At 37.5% G+C, this 18385-nt stretch overlaps 1 protein-coding gene across 1 annotated transcript; it reads right to left on the reverse strand.

Annotated features, from left to right (window-relative positions):
- On the reverse strand, positions 301-18077 carry LOC109820672 (protein TRIGALACTOSYLDIACYLGLYCEROL 2, chloroplastic). Its single transcript, XM_020386852.1, has 6 exons — positions 17884-18077; positions 17045-17779; positions 15639-15968; positions 14053-14168; positions 850-940; positions 301-759 (listed from the first exon to the last, which is right to left on the reverse strand). The coding sequence occupies exons 2-6, from the start codon at positions 17558-17560 to the stop codon at positions 667-669; spliced, it is 1146 nt and encodes a 381-aa protein (XP_020242441.1). The 5' UTR covers positions 17561-17779; positions 17884-18077; the 3' UTR covers positions 301-666.

Consider the following 18385-nt stretch of genomic DNA (forward strand, 5'->3'; position numbering starts at 1 on the left):
ATGTTTTTTATTTTCACTTTGTTTCACTTTCCGGTGAATTCACCACATTGCATATATCATACTCCAACAAAATTACATGATAACCTCAAGAGCGATCAACTACAATGCTTTAAATATGCAATCAAACACATAAACTCGAATCAGAGATTGAACAAACTTAAATCCGAAGCTTGAATAACTCGAATCAGAGATTGAACAAACTTATTAAATCCGAAGCTTGAATAATCGTATTGTCATATAATTGTGAATCAATATGCAAACAGGTCCATATACTTGAACCTGCTAAGAACAATGAAAGTATAAACAATTGCTAGGATTCTTCAATATCAAATTTCTTAACTCACAACCACAACTATCACATGTTATAAGGTTCAGGCAGTATAATACGAACTACACTTTGGAGATCGACACAATTTCTTAACATCCAATTTGCCAATTAAAGATTTCAGAGAAACACAATCCCCCACTTCATCCAAAATCTGGGGTTACCAGTCTAGACATCAAAGTTTTGTCTTCCTAAAAAAAGAATATAAAGTACCCGAAAGTCTAACCAACACACACAAACCTTAGATGCTCCTTAATCCTTCGCTAATATATGTTGGTCTCAAAATGCCACTGACCATTGTGTATATGCCCAAATAAATTTACAATGGAGTTAAAGATTTCCTACAATAGTCTGCTTAGTGACTTGATAAGCAACTTTAGATTCTTCCTAGTCGCTTCATCGCCTGTGAAGCCTGAAATATCCGAGCTTATACCCTGAAACGAACAAACAAATAAATGATTGTTATGAAACATTCTGCTTAATTGAGGTAGAGAACTGTGAGAGAAGGTAAATAAATTTATCACCTCAATGTTCTTCAATGTGTATATAAGGGTAAAAATAGACTGCCGTATGAGTTCAGTGTTCTCGGGGGTTATAATGGAAGATTGTACCTTTCTGCAAGCACATGAGAGAAAATGAGAAAATGACAGACGGTTCTGAAAATTCATGAGGATTTATTTCTATTTTGTTCCATAATTTACACCTAAGCTACAGGCTAGCATCGAGGTGTATCAGTTTTGGATAATAAGAACTCAAAACTATCAGTTTGATCCAATTAAGTTACACTGGGTCATAAACTAATAATAAGAAACATCTTATTCATGAATCCATTATCTAGATATGACGAGACATGTCAGCTGACAACTACGTTGATATAAACACGTGCAACCATATGTTCCTTATGCTACATTACTAAAGAAAACACAGACTGCGAAGTGACCAAGTATGAACTAAACAAAAAGTAAAAAGAACAAGATTCACATTACTACGAGTAGAAATTTCATCTGCATGAAATACTATTTTCCACATCAAAAGTGAATCGCACAACCTGAATTTAACAAAAACTGAAAATCATCTTGAAACGTAAATAAGCTGAATGCAATATAATCAGGAAGGTTATGTTAGAAGTTTGTGCAGTGAACTTCACGAAGCCAGAATCCATGGAATCTACTCCTTTATACAAAAGGGAGGATCAAAGAATTCCTGTTCATGCTACAGTAATTCTCTCTCTTCTTATCTGCTACAGTAACCTTCTCTTTTAACCTCGTAACAAATATATGCGGTATGAACAGTAAAAATTTAAGTTTCAAATTTCGAATTCTAAGAAACCCCTTCACCTTTATAGCCTCTCTCGACGAAATCCCTCCGTCTCAGTCTCACCCTCCGTCCCCCCCCCCCCCCCCCCTTTCCCCTTCTGCCCAAAATCTCAAATCAACGGGGTTCTCTCTCAAAATCTCAAATCAACGGAGGACCCATTATATCTGTATAAATACCGAGCAATGCCGCGAATTCTTTCTCCTCCTTCCTCACAACCCAAAACCCTAGAAGCTTTGGAGGTTTTTGGCCATGGCGAAGAGAAAAGAGAAGAAAGTCGATGTCTCCTGTAAGACGAAGCACTCCCTCGACGCCAACCGCAGCAATGGCAGAGGCGTTGATAAGGGCAATCGTTCCGCCGCCACCGTTCGCCGTCTCAAGCTGTATAAAGATCGACCGAAGAGAGATCGAAAGGCGGGGATATTGAACCAAGAGTTGCAGTCGAAGGAGCTTCCTAATACTCGGATCAAGCCTGATCGCTACTGGTTCGGTGAGAAAATTTTGATGATTTTCGTATTTTGTACTTTTTTAGTGCTTAAATTTTAGGGTAAATGGTCCGATAATCCATAATTTATAAGGGAGGGGAGGTTATCTGCAATCTATTCTTCTAAAATTTGAATTCAGGTTAATAAGTGCAGGATGAAAGGACATTGTCTACAATTTACCCTGAAATTTAAATGGAATTAGTAATTTTTGAACTTTAAGAACTTCAAATAAAATCTGATATTTAAGAACTGATGTTAGTAATTTTTTATACTTGATTTGTTCATTTTGATGCAATTATAACTCAAAAGAATATGATCAAAGACTATATTATGATTAGGAAAGAGTAAAAAAAACTTCAAATCAGTTCAGAGAAATATTATTAGTTCCCGAAAAATTACTTTATTTACCAGTCTATTTGATTTTTGGGTTTTGTCATTTTAACCTATTTATTTTATTTCTAATTGAACTGTTAAAAAAATAAAATCTGATGGAACTTTAAATTGTTACTCCAAACTAAATGATGAGTTTTTTTCATTTTTAATTTATTAGTCATTAGTTATACCCTCTCTCATTTTATTTAAAATTTGATGGGTTTCGAACATGTTAGAGGAAATATATTGAAGAACTAATTAATATTAGCTACTTATTTTCGTTGTAACTGCTGAAATAACTATATTTCCAGATATGATACAGCACAAAGCTTAATTATATCACTCCTATATCATTCATAAATCCAACAATCTATTTATATATTTATGTATCTCTATGATGTAATGAATCCTAATTGTATCCACTTTTAAAGATTTTAATTTATTGATTAGTATCATTTGTTTATTATGTAAATGATTATAGTTATTTATTTTCTTAGTAATAAAGATGATCACTGTCATTTTTTAGTAGATCATGCATCATTTTTTATTAAATATGAGGAGTTTCATGGGCTAACTATTTAATTATTTGGTGAAAGTTGAGGAGTGACATGAGCTTATGTTGAATTGATAGGCAATGGTTTGCATGAGGAGGAAGTGTTATTACTCTATGTTTCCCTTTTTCGAGGTTTGCTTGATTTATATTTTAATGCAAGTTACTTCATATAACTTAAATTTCAAGCTTATACAAAGGTTTGATCTTGATCCGAAATCTTCATTATTTTACTTTTCATTTGATATGCTAATTGTGAGTTATGTTATGTTAAAACTGTGCAAATATATGAAATTATGAATGTGGTTAAAGTTGAATTTGTAGCTGATTTTATCTTGAATTTGTAGCTGATTTTATCTTGAATTTGTAGCTAATTTTATCATTTGTACCAACTATTATTTGCCTTCACCAAAAGAGTTATTAATTTCAAGATTTTTTTAGCTTTATGAATGTAGTGTTTTTTAGTTTCAGCAGGTAGCACATTCTGCTATATATCATGTTCCCTTCTCTACTTTAAGTTTACAATTTCTAAGCAAAGTTGTACGACTTCATACATTTTTATTTTTGTTCGTAAGTATCTTGAAATTTGTATTATTTATTTAGTTCTCTACAACGTTTCTAACAGGCGAAAGTGTAGATGTGAATATTACTATCATTATAAAGGAGTAACCTCAACAATAATTTAATTGAACAAGCAATCTGCATGTATGACTTATATATATATATATATTATATATATATACATGTTTTCATAGTAGAAGTATCCGCAAAAAATAGCGGTTGTGAATTAGACAGTGATTGAATTAGCCTGTGACTGATGTAGCTTTAATATGTTTTGTTTGTTTTTTAATTAGGGAGTGGAGAAGTTGATTACATTGAAGATGATAATGACTAATATTAGAGCATCCACTCAGTTGATTACAATTACAGAATATTAATTTTATTTCAATGTTGGGTTTTAATTTTAAATGGATCTTTACATATATTTATGCTTGAAAAAATTACTTCTATTGTGCTATATCAATTTCTTTTTGTTTAGATTTTTAATTCTGAGAAATTTATATGTTGACAATGACTGTTGGGTTACATCGCCTCTGTTCTTCGCCCTAACGTGCTATTTCAAAAATAACCGCTATTGCCCTTTCCTTACATCGCCTTTGCCTGAAGAATACGACGGCCATAGACTGCACTAAAATGCCGAGTTCTCCATCTATAAAGTAGAGGAGGATATATGGGTGATTTTTAAATCTCGAGGGCATTTATTTTATCAAATTGGAGGTATTTATTTTAATTTACTTTACACATTTATCGTATCACCTAGAACTTCATTAGTTTACATGCTATGCTGGAGAGTTAGATATGATAATCAACAAATATCCATAGTGGTCTTTGGTGTAGTGCGGGATCATGGCAGCATGCATTTCCAATATTTGTGTAATTTTTTAAAGCTTGAAACATTGAATCATAGCTCTGAAGTTGTATGCTACACCAAGGAATGTTAGAGAATTCATCTGCTAGCAACTTCTGATGCGTCTGTTATTGTGTCATAGCTAGATGAAAATAGACTTTTTAGTTGTCGCAATAATACATGTTAAGGTCTCTTAAAAGTGTCAGCTTCCTGCAGGAGCCATATGGGAACATACCCAGGGACACTATCATGGAGGCTCTGAGACTCTTGCTTGGTACATACTCAATCAAGCAAAATTTATCTAACTGAACAAATGAAGCAAGTTAGAAATAGCTATATTGGTGTTGATCTGTCAATGATCTTACCAAAGGTGACTCGATCTGGTCCGTGATTATCATACTCAACTATGTTTTTAGTGTTTATCATGTATTATGCAAATTCTTCTTTTGAAAATGGAGTTAATATAGCAATTATTCTATGATAATTTTGTGTCCTCCATATATTCAATTGAGAAATTACACATTTGATTTTGTGAGATTTTGATGGTTATTATAATAAGCTATGCATTTTGTTTGTTCTTTTTACATATTTATAGAGATGCAAGAGCTGATTTTGATGATAGCTATATTGGTGTTGATCTATCAATGATCTTACCAAAGGTGACTCGATCTGGTCCGTGATTATCATACTCAACTATGTTTTTAGTGTTTATCATGTATTATGCAAATTCTTCTTTTGAAAATGGAGTTAATATAGCAATTATTCTATGATAATTTTGTGTCCTCCGTATATTCAATTGAGAAATTACACATTTGATTTTGTGAGATTTTGATGGTTATTATAATAAGCTATGCATTTTGTTTGTTCTTTTTACATATATATAGAGATGCAAGAGCTGATTTTGATGATTAATAAAATATTTGGTAATTAAAATGTTGGTAGGTAACAAAAGTAAAATCTGATTTTGGAAAATTTGTGAACTTGATTCATTTTTAATCTATTTGATTTTAGATCTTAATTTTTCTAGAATGATAATACATCTTATATTTGTGTTATACTGAAAAGCCATCATCTTTGATATTTTTTCTTGCTTTTTATTGTCAGTAGTGTGCTTATGCCTTCTAAGTAAACAATATGAATATATCTCATTTGTTTTGCCTCCAGTGTTGGTCGTTTTGCTTCTACTTTTTCTTTTTTGGTGAGTAAGAGTAGAGAAATGTCCCTGGCAAGCAATATGAATCTCTTATGAATTTATAGCATGTAGTGTATTTGCAGTGTTAAGTCTTCCTTAAATTAGTTCATATCAAACTATACTTGAAACTTATTGAATAGATAAATATCATAATTGATATGTAGCTACATTTTAATGAAAGGTGATGTACTTGAATGTGATTGTAGGTTGTACAACTAGGTGGGAAAGATATGCTTGCAATGCTTCATATTGGCTTACAAAAGTGCAGGAAAATTAAATGTTTTTGTAAGTCAACTATTTATTTTACCCCTTTAATGAATATGAGATTTAATGCACAAGCTTCTCCCTTTTCTTTTATTGTAAATACCATGTACAAAATTGTCAAATCTAATAAAATCCCAGTTACAATTAAGGTATGAGTATCAACATTAGTTTAAGCATCATATACATGGCCTTAATATATTTCAATGCACAAGAGATCATGATGTTTGGCATCCCTCCTTGCAAATAAAACATCATAAAATTGCAAAATTGTAAATTAAGCTAGAGAATTTAAGACGATGATCATAAAGTATGATCTTTACCGGTTTCATTCAAGCGTGATATTTGTTAATTATCTTCTTAATATGGTTCATGTTTATCCATTTTAGAGTCAAGAAATGAGATATTCACAAACATAACTCTCAAAAGAAAAAAGAAATAATTCAACTAACCTTCTTATGTATTTACAAATGTTGCTGAAGCCAAAAGCTCGCGATGATATGGAATCGTACGTTCTTTTTGTGAATTTTGGAATAACATGAGGTAGCTGTTTAATTTGAGATGTGGTAGTCGATATTATTTGTTATCTTAGTTGTTTGTAATACCCTTACAGTGAGTAATTTGTGAGTCTTTAGAATCTATGTAATTATGACTCTGAACGCTATGATGGATTTACCATTAAGTATACAAATAAATGCAGTTGAGTCATATGATGTTGGAGGATTGTTAAGTATGTTTTTATAGAATTGGAAATTAGATTGTACAACTATATTAGCTTTTGAATAAGTTATTACTGTAGCACATACAAAATACTATGGCATTTTAAAAAATAACCATGTCATTTACAAAAAATACCATAGCGTTTAAAAAATAATTATTGTAGCAGAAACAAAAAAGGCGGGCCGTGCTTTGCACGGGGTGCACACTAGTAGAAGTAGAAAGCAGGTATAGCGAACTGTATTGGATGTTTGCTGAATGATTGTTTTACACAAAGGATCATTATTGAACCTAAATTAGTAAAACACATGGAAGTTCATCAAATATACAAAACTGCCATGAGAAAAATAAAGCAAACGCTTTGCAGTAAAGTTTCCCTCCTGCCTTTGGCATCGAAGATCAATATGTAATATATATGGTTTTCTAGGATTCATCTATATGGGAGTATTAAAATTGCTGATAACAGATAATAATTATAAGAGAAGTGCCGGTTTAATCAACAAGGTCTTTTGACCGTAATTAAATAAATGGTTAGTGTAGGCGTCAAAAAATGCTTACAGACATCCAAATACAACTCAAGGCAAAGAAAATGCGATAAACGCCATTCTCTTAATCAGGGGGAATCATTCAAAGGAAGTAAGACAACATGTACATACCAACAAACAGCGCTTGGTGTCGTGGCTCGGGCGCGGCAGCTCATGGTGCCGCGGCCATGGCGCGGCAGCATATTGTGCCGCGGTTATGGCGCGGCAGCATATGATGTCGCGGCTAAGACGCGGCAGCATATCGTACCGCGGCTAAGGCGCGACAGCATAAGGTGCAGCGGCTATTATAGGGCGTGCTATGGTGGTTACAAGACAGTTATATGATGATTATTTGAAATCCACGTGGCGGCATATCAGAGATAGAACGTGTGCTGACGTGGACAAGCAGTTAAACCACGAAAAAGGTGGTTAAAAGTCGTGGGAAAACAGTTTCAAGCACGATGAAACGTGCTGGTAACTGCCTCTTTGGCCGCGGCAGTCCATACTGCCGCGCCAATAGCCGCGGCAGTGTCGACTGCAGCGGCCAAAGAGCAGTTACTTGGTCAGTTGTTTCACCCCCGTTTCAACTGTTGTGCACTCCTACCCCTATAAATATCTCCCTAGGCACGAAATAAAGGGGAGAGAGCAGATTGGAGCAGAAGTGCCTTGAGTTTTTTTGGTGAATTAGAGCAAGAGAGAGAGTCTTCCTTCTTCACAAACATCCTCAAGAAGCTTTTGGCGATTCCTAGAGATCTAAGCTCAGACTTGATCTTTGAAAGAGTGAACATCTTACATCGATAAGATATTCGCTTTAAATTCTTACTTCGATAAACGAAGGAAGAATTTCCAAAACCTTCACAATTCAATCAGAATCTGTGAATCGGTGGTCCGCGAGTCAAAGCGTTCCCGGCACAGGCAAAGATCTCACGCAAGCAGTGATCCAAACAACGATCCTGCGTTTGTTTCTAAGAAGTTGTAATTTTCATTTTGTTGTGTAAAAAAAGTCTTATAAAAAGACTATTTCTTTTGAATTTGTTGTAATCGACTGAAGATATAATGAATTCCACAACGAGAACAACTTTTGACGAAAACAAACTGGCGACCACAGTAGGAGCCAACGGTCTCGCTGCCGAGACCGTCGTGTCGCAGCCGATCAAGATTCCAGTTGAATCCATGATCGAATACGAATTCGACCAAACCAAGTTTGAGGAATATCTCTCATCATCCTCTTCGAGATCTTCATTGTCTTGCAAGTACAAGAGGATCTCATCATTGAAGAAGACTTACATGCCAAATAAGGCACAAAATGAAGACTCTCGCCTGATTGTTGCTGAGGATTTTACTCGCAATGACTCTTATCTAGTTAAAGAGTCATCGAATCAAAGCCACCGGCACTGACGAAGAGGGCTCGTCAGAGACAACGTCAGCGCCGCGCTCGTCAAATAGCTAAGGCCTTAGAACAAACCGACGGGGTTCGTTATCACGCGGACCTAGAGTCGAGGAGACATCGAGTGGTTCAGTTGTCTCAACAACCAATCACTCATATTTCTGCTAAACTAACGACGGATGAATGGACTTTAGTCAAGAGGGCTCGCTCAACCCTCAAAGAACGTATACAAAAATGTCGTGCAAACGCTGCTTATGCCCGTGCTCTTTCACAACAAAGACGAGAAAGAAACAAGAAAACGGTGGCCAAAGAACCACCAAAATTCTACAAAGTTTGGATTCCGAAGTCTGGACTTAAGCAAAATCAGCATTCGGAGCCCGTTAAGACTCCATACCCGCAAGGGGGTGGTTCTAAACGTGCGACTCCCGACATAACCTTGGATCGCTCAAAGACAGTAATAAATTATCCTGAGAATGCCAACAAGGTTTTACACCCCCAGAAGAAGACGCATTCACCAAATGACATCGTCATACCTGAGAGGTCATGCCAACAGACGATGCGATTTTTTGGCAATCATACCGATGAATTGTATTATCAAGTTGGGGGTGTGAATAAATTTCGAAAGAGAGTTATTCGAGAAATAAGCTCTCATTATTCCTGTGCACGACTCATTAGAGCAGTATTGACGGAATATAACTACGCCAAACGAGAAGCCATCCCGCAAAAAGTCTCAGTGCTCCAGAGGCTTTTCACCGAAATGTCAAAGCCCAGGCCGAGACGTTTTAGTAAGAAGTTGGCTATTCAAGAGGATGAATTCCCTGAAGTCACCATCAATATGGCTGATATAGGAAAATCTAAGCGGCATTCAAATGAATCAAATCCCGATTTTTCCCCAGGAGGAAAAGTCAATTCAAGAATTGCCCAACGGATGTCTCGACTCCAGTTAAGAGCTATCAGACAGAGAGATTACAAGAAAATGCAAGAAGGAATGTCCTCGGAGGATGAACTCTCGGACACTTGTTCTGCGATCGCTTCGGATGATACCATATCTAGCACAGGGCAAACCAGAGAAGTATTCACGATCACCTCCGATCAATTTGCTCGAATGCTTCAAGAAGCTCTAGCGAAGCAACGTGAAGAAATTAGAGCTGAGATAAAGACAGAGATGGAGTTAGCTATCCAACAAATGAGAGAATTGCTAACTCAACGGCCTCAACCTCCTGAGTCTAGTCAGCGAGCTGAATCCAGCCGCTACACTCAGAATGTTGTAGATGACAGTGATCCAGAAGTGGATGAAATCATTATGACTGATACACCTTCCAATGACAATAACACTGGGGGTGGTTCAACAAATTCTCCCAATAACAATATTGAGGGTGGTTCAATTGCACCGTTTAATAACACTGGGGGTAGCCCAATTATTTCTGCTCAACATCACTCAGAGAGAGATGAAGATGAGGACAAGAAAATGCAAGACCTTGAAAACAAAGTTAATGCTTTGATGTCCGCCCAGGAAGTAAAGAAGACGGGTATTCCGTGTCCCTATCCAAAAGAATGGGATTCAATATCGTACCCGACAAAGTTCAATCTGATTAACTTCACACCATTTGATGGGAAGAGCTCGCCTACTCAGCACTTGATTTATTTCAAGTCTTATTTGGGCATGATCTCTGAAAATGAGGCTTTAATGGTCCGGTCATTCGTTGGCACCCTTCGTGGACCCGCCTTCGATTGGTACCGACGTCTCAAGCCAGGGAGCATCAATTGCTGGGATGACATAAAAAGTTTGTTCCTCAGCAATTTCTTCGATGATAACACCGAAGTGTCGATCGGAACCCTTTTAGATGAGAAGCAGAAAGACGGAGAGTCAGTCGATAATTTTGTCAAGCGCTTCCGTAACAAAGCAATGAATTGCAGAGATCCTGTTACAGAAGAGTTCATCCTGCAAACATGTCATAATAATCTCTCCATCAATGTCTTGGAAGCTCTGGGGGTCGTACCATCCAAAACTTGGAAAGAGTTAAAACTACGTGGCGAACAAGCTGAACACTTTCTTAAAAGAAAGAAAGCTGAGAGAAGCCGACCGATGACATCTGCAATCACTGGGAACGCGACTCCCGATCTGAGGTTTCAAAAGGAGTATTCTTTCGAAGATGATGAAGCTCCAGCCATCTTGAAATACCTCCTCGCCAATGACAAAATCGAGCTACCACCTATTAAAGATCAGGAGGGAGCTAAGAGGGTTACGGATCCAAACTATTGTGCGTACCTCAGAAGGGTTCTTCATCCCACCGAGATTTTCTTTGGACTCAAAAACAAAATCCAAGCCTTAATTGACTCCGGTGTCATAACGGCGGAACAAGCCAAGTAAATAAACACTATATCCCCACGGTGATTTCCGAATACTCTTTTGTTGAGATGAGATTCGATCACTTCTTTAAATCAATCTTCCCTCACAAAACCCCTATTTGGTCAAACCTTTAAACAGTTAGGACCAAAGCCAAAATCCTCTCTCGATTCCTTCCATGAACGAGAGGTCCACAAATTGAACGATCAAACTTTTAAACAGTTAGGATCGTCTCAAATTCCCATTTGGTCAAACCTTCCTACAGTTAGGACCAAAGCCAAAACCCCCTCTCGATTCGTTCCATGAAACCCCTATTTGGTCAAACCTTTAAACAGTTAGGACCAAAGCCAAAATCCCCTCTCGATTCCTTCCATGAACGAGAAGTCCACAAATTGAACGATCAAACCTTTAAACAGTTAGGATCGTCTCACTGCCCATTTGGTCAAACATTTAAACAGTTAGGACCAAAACCAAAAACCCTTCTCGATTCCTTTCATGAACGAGAGGTCCACAAATTGAACGATCAAACCTTTAAACAGTTAGGATCGTTTCAAACCCCTATTTGGTCAAACCTTTAAACAGTTAGGACTTGTTTGGATTCGTAGGGGGTGAAGGGAAGTTAAGGAAAACTAAGGGAAGGGAAGGGAAGGGAAAGAAAGGGAAGGGAAGGGAATTCCCTTCCCCTTGGTTACACCCCAATTTGGGGGGTAACAATTTTTATACTATTAGGGGGTGAACCAAGGTGAATGGAGGTGAATTAACTTCACCTCCTAAGTGTTCCCAAACAAGGTGAATGGAGGTGAATGGTTCCCCTAACTTCCCTTCACCCTCATTCCCCTCAATCCAAACAAGCCCTTAGGACCAAAGCCAAAATCCCCTCTCGATTCCTTCCATGAAAGAGAAGTCCACAAATTGAACGATCAAACCTTTAAACAGTTAGGATCGTCTCACTGCCCATTTGGTCAAACCTTTAAACAGTTAGGACCAAAGCCAAAATCCCCTCTCGATTCCTTCCATGAACGAGAGGTCCGCAAATCGAGCGATCAAACCTTCCTACAGTTAGGATCGTCTCAAAACTCCCATTTGATCAAACCTTTAAACAGTTAGGACCAAAGCCAAAATCCTCTCTCGATTCCCTCCATGAACGAGAGGTCCACAACTTGAGCGATCAAACCTTTAAACAGTTAGGATCGTACCAAACTCCCACTTGGTCAAACCTTACTCCAGTTAGGACCATAACCAACATCTCTTCTCGATTCATTCCACGAACGAGAGGTCCACTTTTGAATTGAATAATCAAACCTTATGACAGTCAGGATTATTCAAATCAGTCCAGATTCTCTAAGTGGAGATCCCACTTTGAGTTTCTTTTGCACAAGGAGATAGAATATAAAATTCTTCCTCTCCGATTTCGGGTTCATCTCTACCAACAAACAAGAGACCAGGAGATAGAATATAAAATTCTTCCTCTCCGATTTAGGGTTCATCTCTATCAACAAACAAGAGACCAGGAGATAGAATATAAAATTCTTCCTCTCCGATTTAGGGTTCACCTCTACCAACAAAAAAGAGACCAGAACACTCCAATAGAGTATATGAGTATAAACTATTTCTCTATTCTTCGACGGCAGTTCAAATTCAAGACTTCAACAAAGGCCACGCGATAAACGCAGCACCGGAGGAATTTTAGCTATTCTACAAAGCACTGAATAGGCTAAAAGATGAAGAAGTCAAGAATTGAAGCCATCCATAGACTATGTTACGCAACTTCCTCAACAAAGTACTGAAGAAATTGCAAGGAAAACTTATCATATCCAAAGTGTCCCAGACTCCTCTCCAAAAAATGATGAGTCTGAGATACTTTGGAGGGGGTATCTGTAGGCGTCAAAAAATGCTTACAGGCATCCAAATACAACTCAAGGCAAAGAAAAGGCGATAAACGTCATTCTCTTAATCAGGGTGAATCATTCAAAGAAAGTGAGACAACATGTACACACCAACAAACAGCGCTTGGTGTCGCGGCTCGGGCGCGGCAGCTCATGGTGCCGCGGCCATGGCGCGGCAGCATATTGTGCCGCGGCTAAGGCGCGACAGCATAAGGTGCAGCGGCTATTATAGGGCGTGCTATGGTGGTTACAAGACAGTTATATGATGATTATTTGAAGTCCACGTGGCGGCATATCAGAGATAGAACGTGCTGACGTGGACAAGCAGTTAAACCACGAAAAAGGTGGTTAAAAGTCGTGGGAAAACAGTTTCAAGCACGATGGAACGTGCTGGTAACTGCCCCTGTGGCCGCTGCAGTCCATGCTGCCGCGCCAATAGCCGCTGCAGTCCGGGATGTCGCGGTCAAAGGGATAGTCGTTGATCGGCTATTTCTTCAGTTATTGTCCAAGGAGGCTATAAATACCCCCCTATGGACATCATTGACGGGGGGCTGAGCATTTTCCCAGTTACTTGGTCAGTTGTTTCACCCCCGTTTCAACTGTTGTGCACTCCTACCCCTATAAATACCTCCCTAGGCACGAAATAAAGGGGAGACAGCAGATTGGAGCAGAAGTGCCTTGAGTTTTTTTGGTGAATTAGAGCAAGAGAGAGAGTCTTCCTTCTTCACAAACATTCTCAAGAAGCTTTTGGCGATTCCTAGAGATCTAAGCTCAGACTTGATCTTTGGAAGAGTGAACATCTTACATCGATAAGATATTCGTTTTAAATTCTTACTTCGATAAACGGAGGAAGAATTCCCAAAACCTTCACGATTCAATCAGAATCTGTGAATCGGTGGTCCACGAGTCAAAGCGCTCCCGGCACAGGCAAAGATCCCACGCAAGCAGTGATCCAAACAACGATCCTGCGTTTGTTTCTAAGAAGTTGTAATTTTCATTTTGTTGTGTAAAAGAAGTCTTATAAAAAGACTATTTCTTTTGAATTTGTTGTAATCGACTGAAGATATAATGAATTCCACAACGAGAGCAACTTTTGACGAAAACAGTTAGGTCAACTATTATGCACTCCTATCATCTTAGGCATCAGTCGGACCATGTTCAATCAGTGATTAGTGTTCTTGGTGATGGGTGATAAATACAAAGACAAACAAGCAGCCTACTCTGTAAGTTCAATATGATAAATTCAGCTTAAGACATCCGACTTCTCAGTTACATCAGAAGTACCTTAGATCTTCAGTCACTTCAGCCAAGCTTTTCGTCAAGCTCTCAACATCTTTCAAAATCGCACTATCACGAACCTCAACAAGCAATGGCTGGATATCTTCAGCCATTAGCTCAATCTGTAACATGATGGCATGCCATTTTAGATAGTATTTATCAAGGAGAATGCACAAAAATTCAGCAAAAAAATAATGCTGTCACGGAAACATGTCTATTCTAATAGAGAGCATAAATGAGTATTCGTAGCAAAAGTAGGCACCTATGATGCTTTATGAGATGATTGACGCCAATGTACTAGTAGAGTTAGATAAATGATTAATTTTGAAGGGAAAATAATACATAAGATAACTCAAACGAAAACTAGTGCAAGGCATAAATACAGAAGTTGTTCAAATCTGAAAATTTTAACCACACCATATAAACTGTTTGTCAATTATGAATAAATCATCAGCTCCAACAGCCAAGAGAATAAGAAAAAGTTTGTAAACAATCTGCAAAATCAATTACATACTGCCAACTCAAACGAAAACTAGTGCAAGGCATAAATACAGAAGTTGTTCAAATCTGAAAATTTTAACCACACCATATAAACTGTTTGTCAATTATGAATAAATCATCAGCTCCAACAGCCAAGAGAATAAGAAAAAGTTTGTAAACAATCTGCAAAATCAATTACATACTGCCAACTCAAACGAAAACTAGTGCAAGGCATAAATACAGAAGTTGTTCAAATCTGAAAATTTTAACCACACCATATAAACTGTTTGTCAATTATGAATGAATCATCAGCTCCAACAGCCAAGAGAATAAGAAAAAGTTTGTAAACAATCTGCAAAATCAATTACATACTGCCAATGTAAAGCATTTTAACTCGAAACAACTGTAAAGAGCTGTCATTGACGACATGGACAACAAGCAAACCATCATGCATTCCTCCAGACTAAGAAATATGGAAGGAGAGAATGATGACTATTTCAAAATAAATGTGGATTTAAAATGTGGGAAGGGTTAGTTGACTTCTCAACATTTAACATGATTTATCACTCTTTTTAGGGTTATGTTAACATATTGACTGAAGCGGGTAAAGAATTAACCTCTCTGACCCCTTTCAGCATCTTAGTATTCATTCTAAGAGAACTATGCAACAATATTCATTGCTTTGCACCACAGCCACCAAATGTTCCTCAGTTGTTAGAATGCCACAACATAGAACCATGCTCTTCACCATATAAGGCGAGCACAAGAAAACCACGAAGGCAAGGATGCACACTAAACTCAATGTTCTACCAATCACAAATACAAGAAAAACTTCCAGAGATGCATCATACTTAACTAGAACATTAAACAACATACACAAATTCAGTTATTGTTTGCTTCTATGTTCTAAGGATTCGACCTTATCCAATAGTTTAGAGTTGTGGATTCAGGTTGGAATCTTTTTCTCACATAATAAGGAATGGATTACTTAAAGATAGACCAAAAAGTCAGCAAATTATTAAAGTTACCAGGATTTGCAACATATTTTAAATAAAGAGACCTGGCACTGCAATTGCTAGAGAGCAATGGATGTAATCAACAAACTTTCAAACCTTTGAAATCAAGGGCTGTGCTTCTTGTACAATTTTTGCCACCTTTTCAGCCAGTGCATAACTCTTTTTAATGCCAATTTCTTCCATTTCTCGTCCAAGACGAGTGAATATTCCCACTAGTGCATCCAAACTTACTCCTTCCTTTCCTTTAATCCTGTCTTTATCACAAACAATAAGACCTTCTTTACTACAATCTGGATCAAGTGGGCCTAATGAAGGTGTAGGAAGAGGATCTTTAGGAGTAATATCAATCAGTGTTTCCATAAGCAGACCAGACTGATTAACCTCAACTAATGAATTTCGAGGTATAATAGTTTTGTCATCTTCAACCTGCCACAGAGAGGATAAAGAAACCATAAGAAAAGGGAAGTGAAGTAGAATAATGACCTAAGTACAAGAATTTATGGATCAGTAAAGTTAGCACCGTGCTGGGATAATCATATATAGATGAATGAAGGATTTAGTTAGTTCATAATGGTACATGCAGTTGCATTTCATCTGCACATGCTTTATCCCATGCTTTCAAGTATCATGTATGGATGTCTTTTCTTTGTTCTTCTATAATCGCTCAACTATAAAAACATCAGAGATAATGGAGATATATACTATAGCTATACAAATACATCGTACAGTTGGTACCAATAAAACAAAAGGTTTTACGTTGCCATGCAATATTCACATCACCAACTGGTCATTAAGTCTAACATCAACCTCCCATTTTATCCATGGACGCATGGTTAGGAATACCACGCCAACTAGAAAAGGTTTAACTTTTAACAAACCTGTTACATGAGATAATTGTTCATGAAATATTTTCTGGAATTTTCTTAATTAAAATTCAACTCCTTAATGAACCATTATCATAGAACAAAAGCTTAGCCTAGGATGATGATGAGAATAATGATGTCTACCATGGTATTTGCTCGCAAAAGTTCGAATCATATAAGATAAACATTTTTTTTTCTTGGAGAAAAAGCAATGATAACTAACTGCAGAACACCAAAAAGATTCAAATTTTGAAGTCTCTAAAGTCACGAATACATATACAGGGGCAAAGTTAAATATCAAGTATGTGCTTTCTTCTACTAGAAGTAAAACTGACTTCCATGTCATAACCATTAGTATGATTTTCTTTTCTTTTTTGCAAAAGCCCCATGAAAAGTACATGCATCATCAATGTTTTTTTAAGTTTCAACTGACTCAATACTCTCAATCATATATATGAGGAATACTGGTGAGTTTGACCCATACAACAGCATATGTTCCACACATACAATAAGTAGTTTTTTTTAAAGAACGTGTCTCAATCAAAATATTATCAGACTTGAGCAAAACATGAACAAATCTATGTTAATATGTCTCACTTGAAAAGTATTGAGATAGAAACCAATAACACATCCACATACCTCAAAAACTGCATCAACACTTCTCAAAGATGAATTGACTCGAACAACACTCCCAACAGTCACACCTCGAATCCTCACCGGCGTCCCCACACAAATCCCACAAGCCTGAGAGAACTCGACCACCGCCTGATATTTCTTGAACCGAGCCCTCAACTGATAGCCCCTCAACCACACCATACTTAGAGCGAAGATAGCTGCCCCAGTGACAACAAACAAACCAAGTCCCCCTTCCCAAATGCTCCTCTGACCGAACCCAAAATCACTCAGCGGCTGCACCGTCTTCTTCCATAGAATCACCGGAACATCAAGAACGGTTGTTATAGGACTCTTTGATTGTGGGGTGGTAGTTGAGTCATTGCTTCCATTTGTGGAACTTGCCTTTACTTGAACTAGTTTTCTTAAAGGTCTGGTCGGAAGATAAGGGCCAGAAATCGGGTAATTGGTTGAGGGGGTTTGCAATGGTTGCATTATCATGATTCTTGAACTATGTGCTTGCAGCCATGTACTTGTAACCATTCTCCCAAAACTTCTCTAACCCCAAAATATTTGAAATTAAAAATGTGATTTTGTGTGCAAATTGTTGCTTTCTCACAAAGTTTTACAGGATTGAAAGCAAAAATTGCATGAATTCCATATGGGTTTCGAAAATTTTACAAAATAGAGACAAAATCAGGTCAAGTAATCAGTAGAAGTATGAATTAGCAACTCATAGAAAGAAATCGTGAGCTAAATTTCCTGCAATAGAGAAAACCCCATAATAGTCACAATACACAGAGAAATTAATTTTTCGAAATAAATAAATAGATAAAGAGATTTGTTGAGGTTAGAGAGAGACTAACCTAGAGAAGGGCTCCTGCGATCTGAGCTGACCACAGATTTTGCGTAATCTATTGATCTAAGAGGGGAAACTCTCCGATCGAGGGTATTCTTGTAATTTACCCCTTCTCTTCTCCCACTTTTTCTACCTCTCGACTCGCTTCCTCTTCTCAAACCTCTGACCACGAGAAAAATGGAGGCGCTGCTCAAAGAATAGAGCGACTCCAATGAGACTGGGCCGTTGGTCATTACATCATATCGTAGGGGCATATTTGTCATTTAGTTTTTTGCCAGTAATTCTTTGGGCTTTTATTAGCCCAGTGTATTTAGCCGCCCGCTTCATTTTATCGCGCAAATTAAAATAATAACAATTTTCTTTCTCTCTCTCTCTCTCTCTCTCTCCTCTCAACCCCCTCCCAAAAATACCCAAATCACCGAAACCCTAATTTCGCCCCCGTCGTCAACCACCGCCATCCAAGATGCCGGCGACAGCGGGTCGGGTTCGGATGCCCGCGAACAACCGGG

Source organism: Asparagus officinalis, chromosome 8 (genome assembly GCF_001876935.1).
Source record: "Asparagus officinalis chromosome 8, Aspof.V1, whole genome shotgun sequence".
Taxonomy (NCBI): domain Eukaryota; kingdom Viridiplantae; phylum Streptophyta; class Magnoliopsida; order Asparagales; family Asparagaceae; genus Asparagus; species Asparagus officinalis.

Coding starts and splice junctions, on each gene's coding strand:
- LOC109820672 (XM_020386852.1), bottom strand. CDS start 17,560: ATGGTTACAAGTACATGGCTGCAAGCACATAGTTCAAGAATCATGATA. Junction 15,969..17,044: donor GTGTTGATGCAGTTTTTGAG/GTATGTGGATGT, acceptor TCTCTGTGGCAG/GTTGAAGATGACAAAACTAT. Junction 14,169..15,638: donor CACAGCCCTTGATTTCAAAG/GTTTGAAAGTTT, acceptor ATCATGTTACAG/ATTGAGCTAATGGCTGAAGA.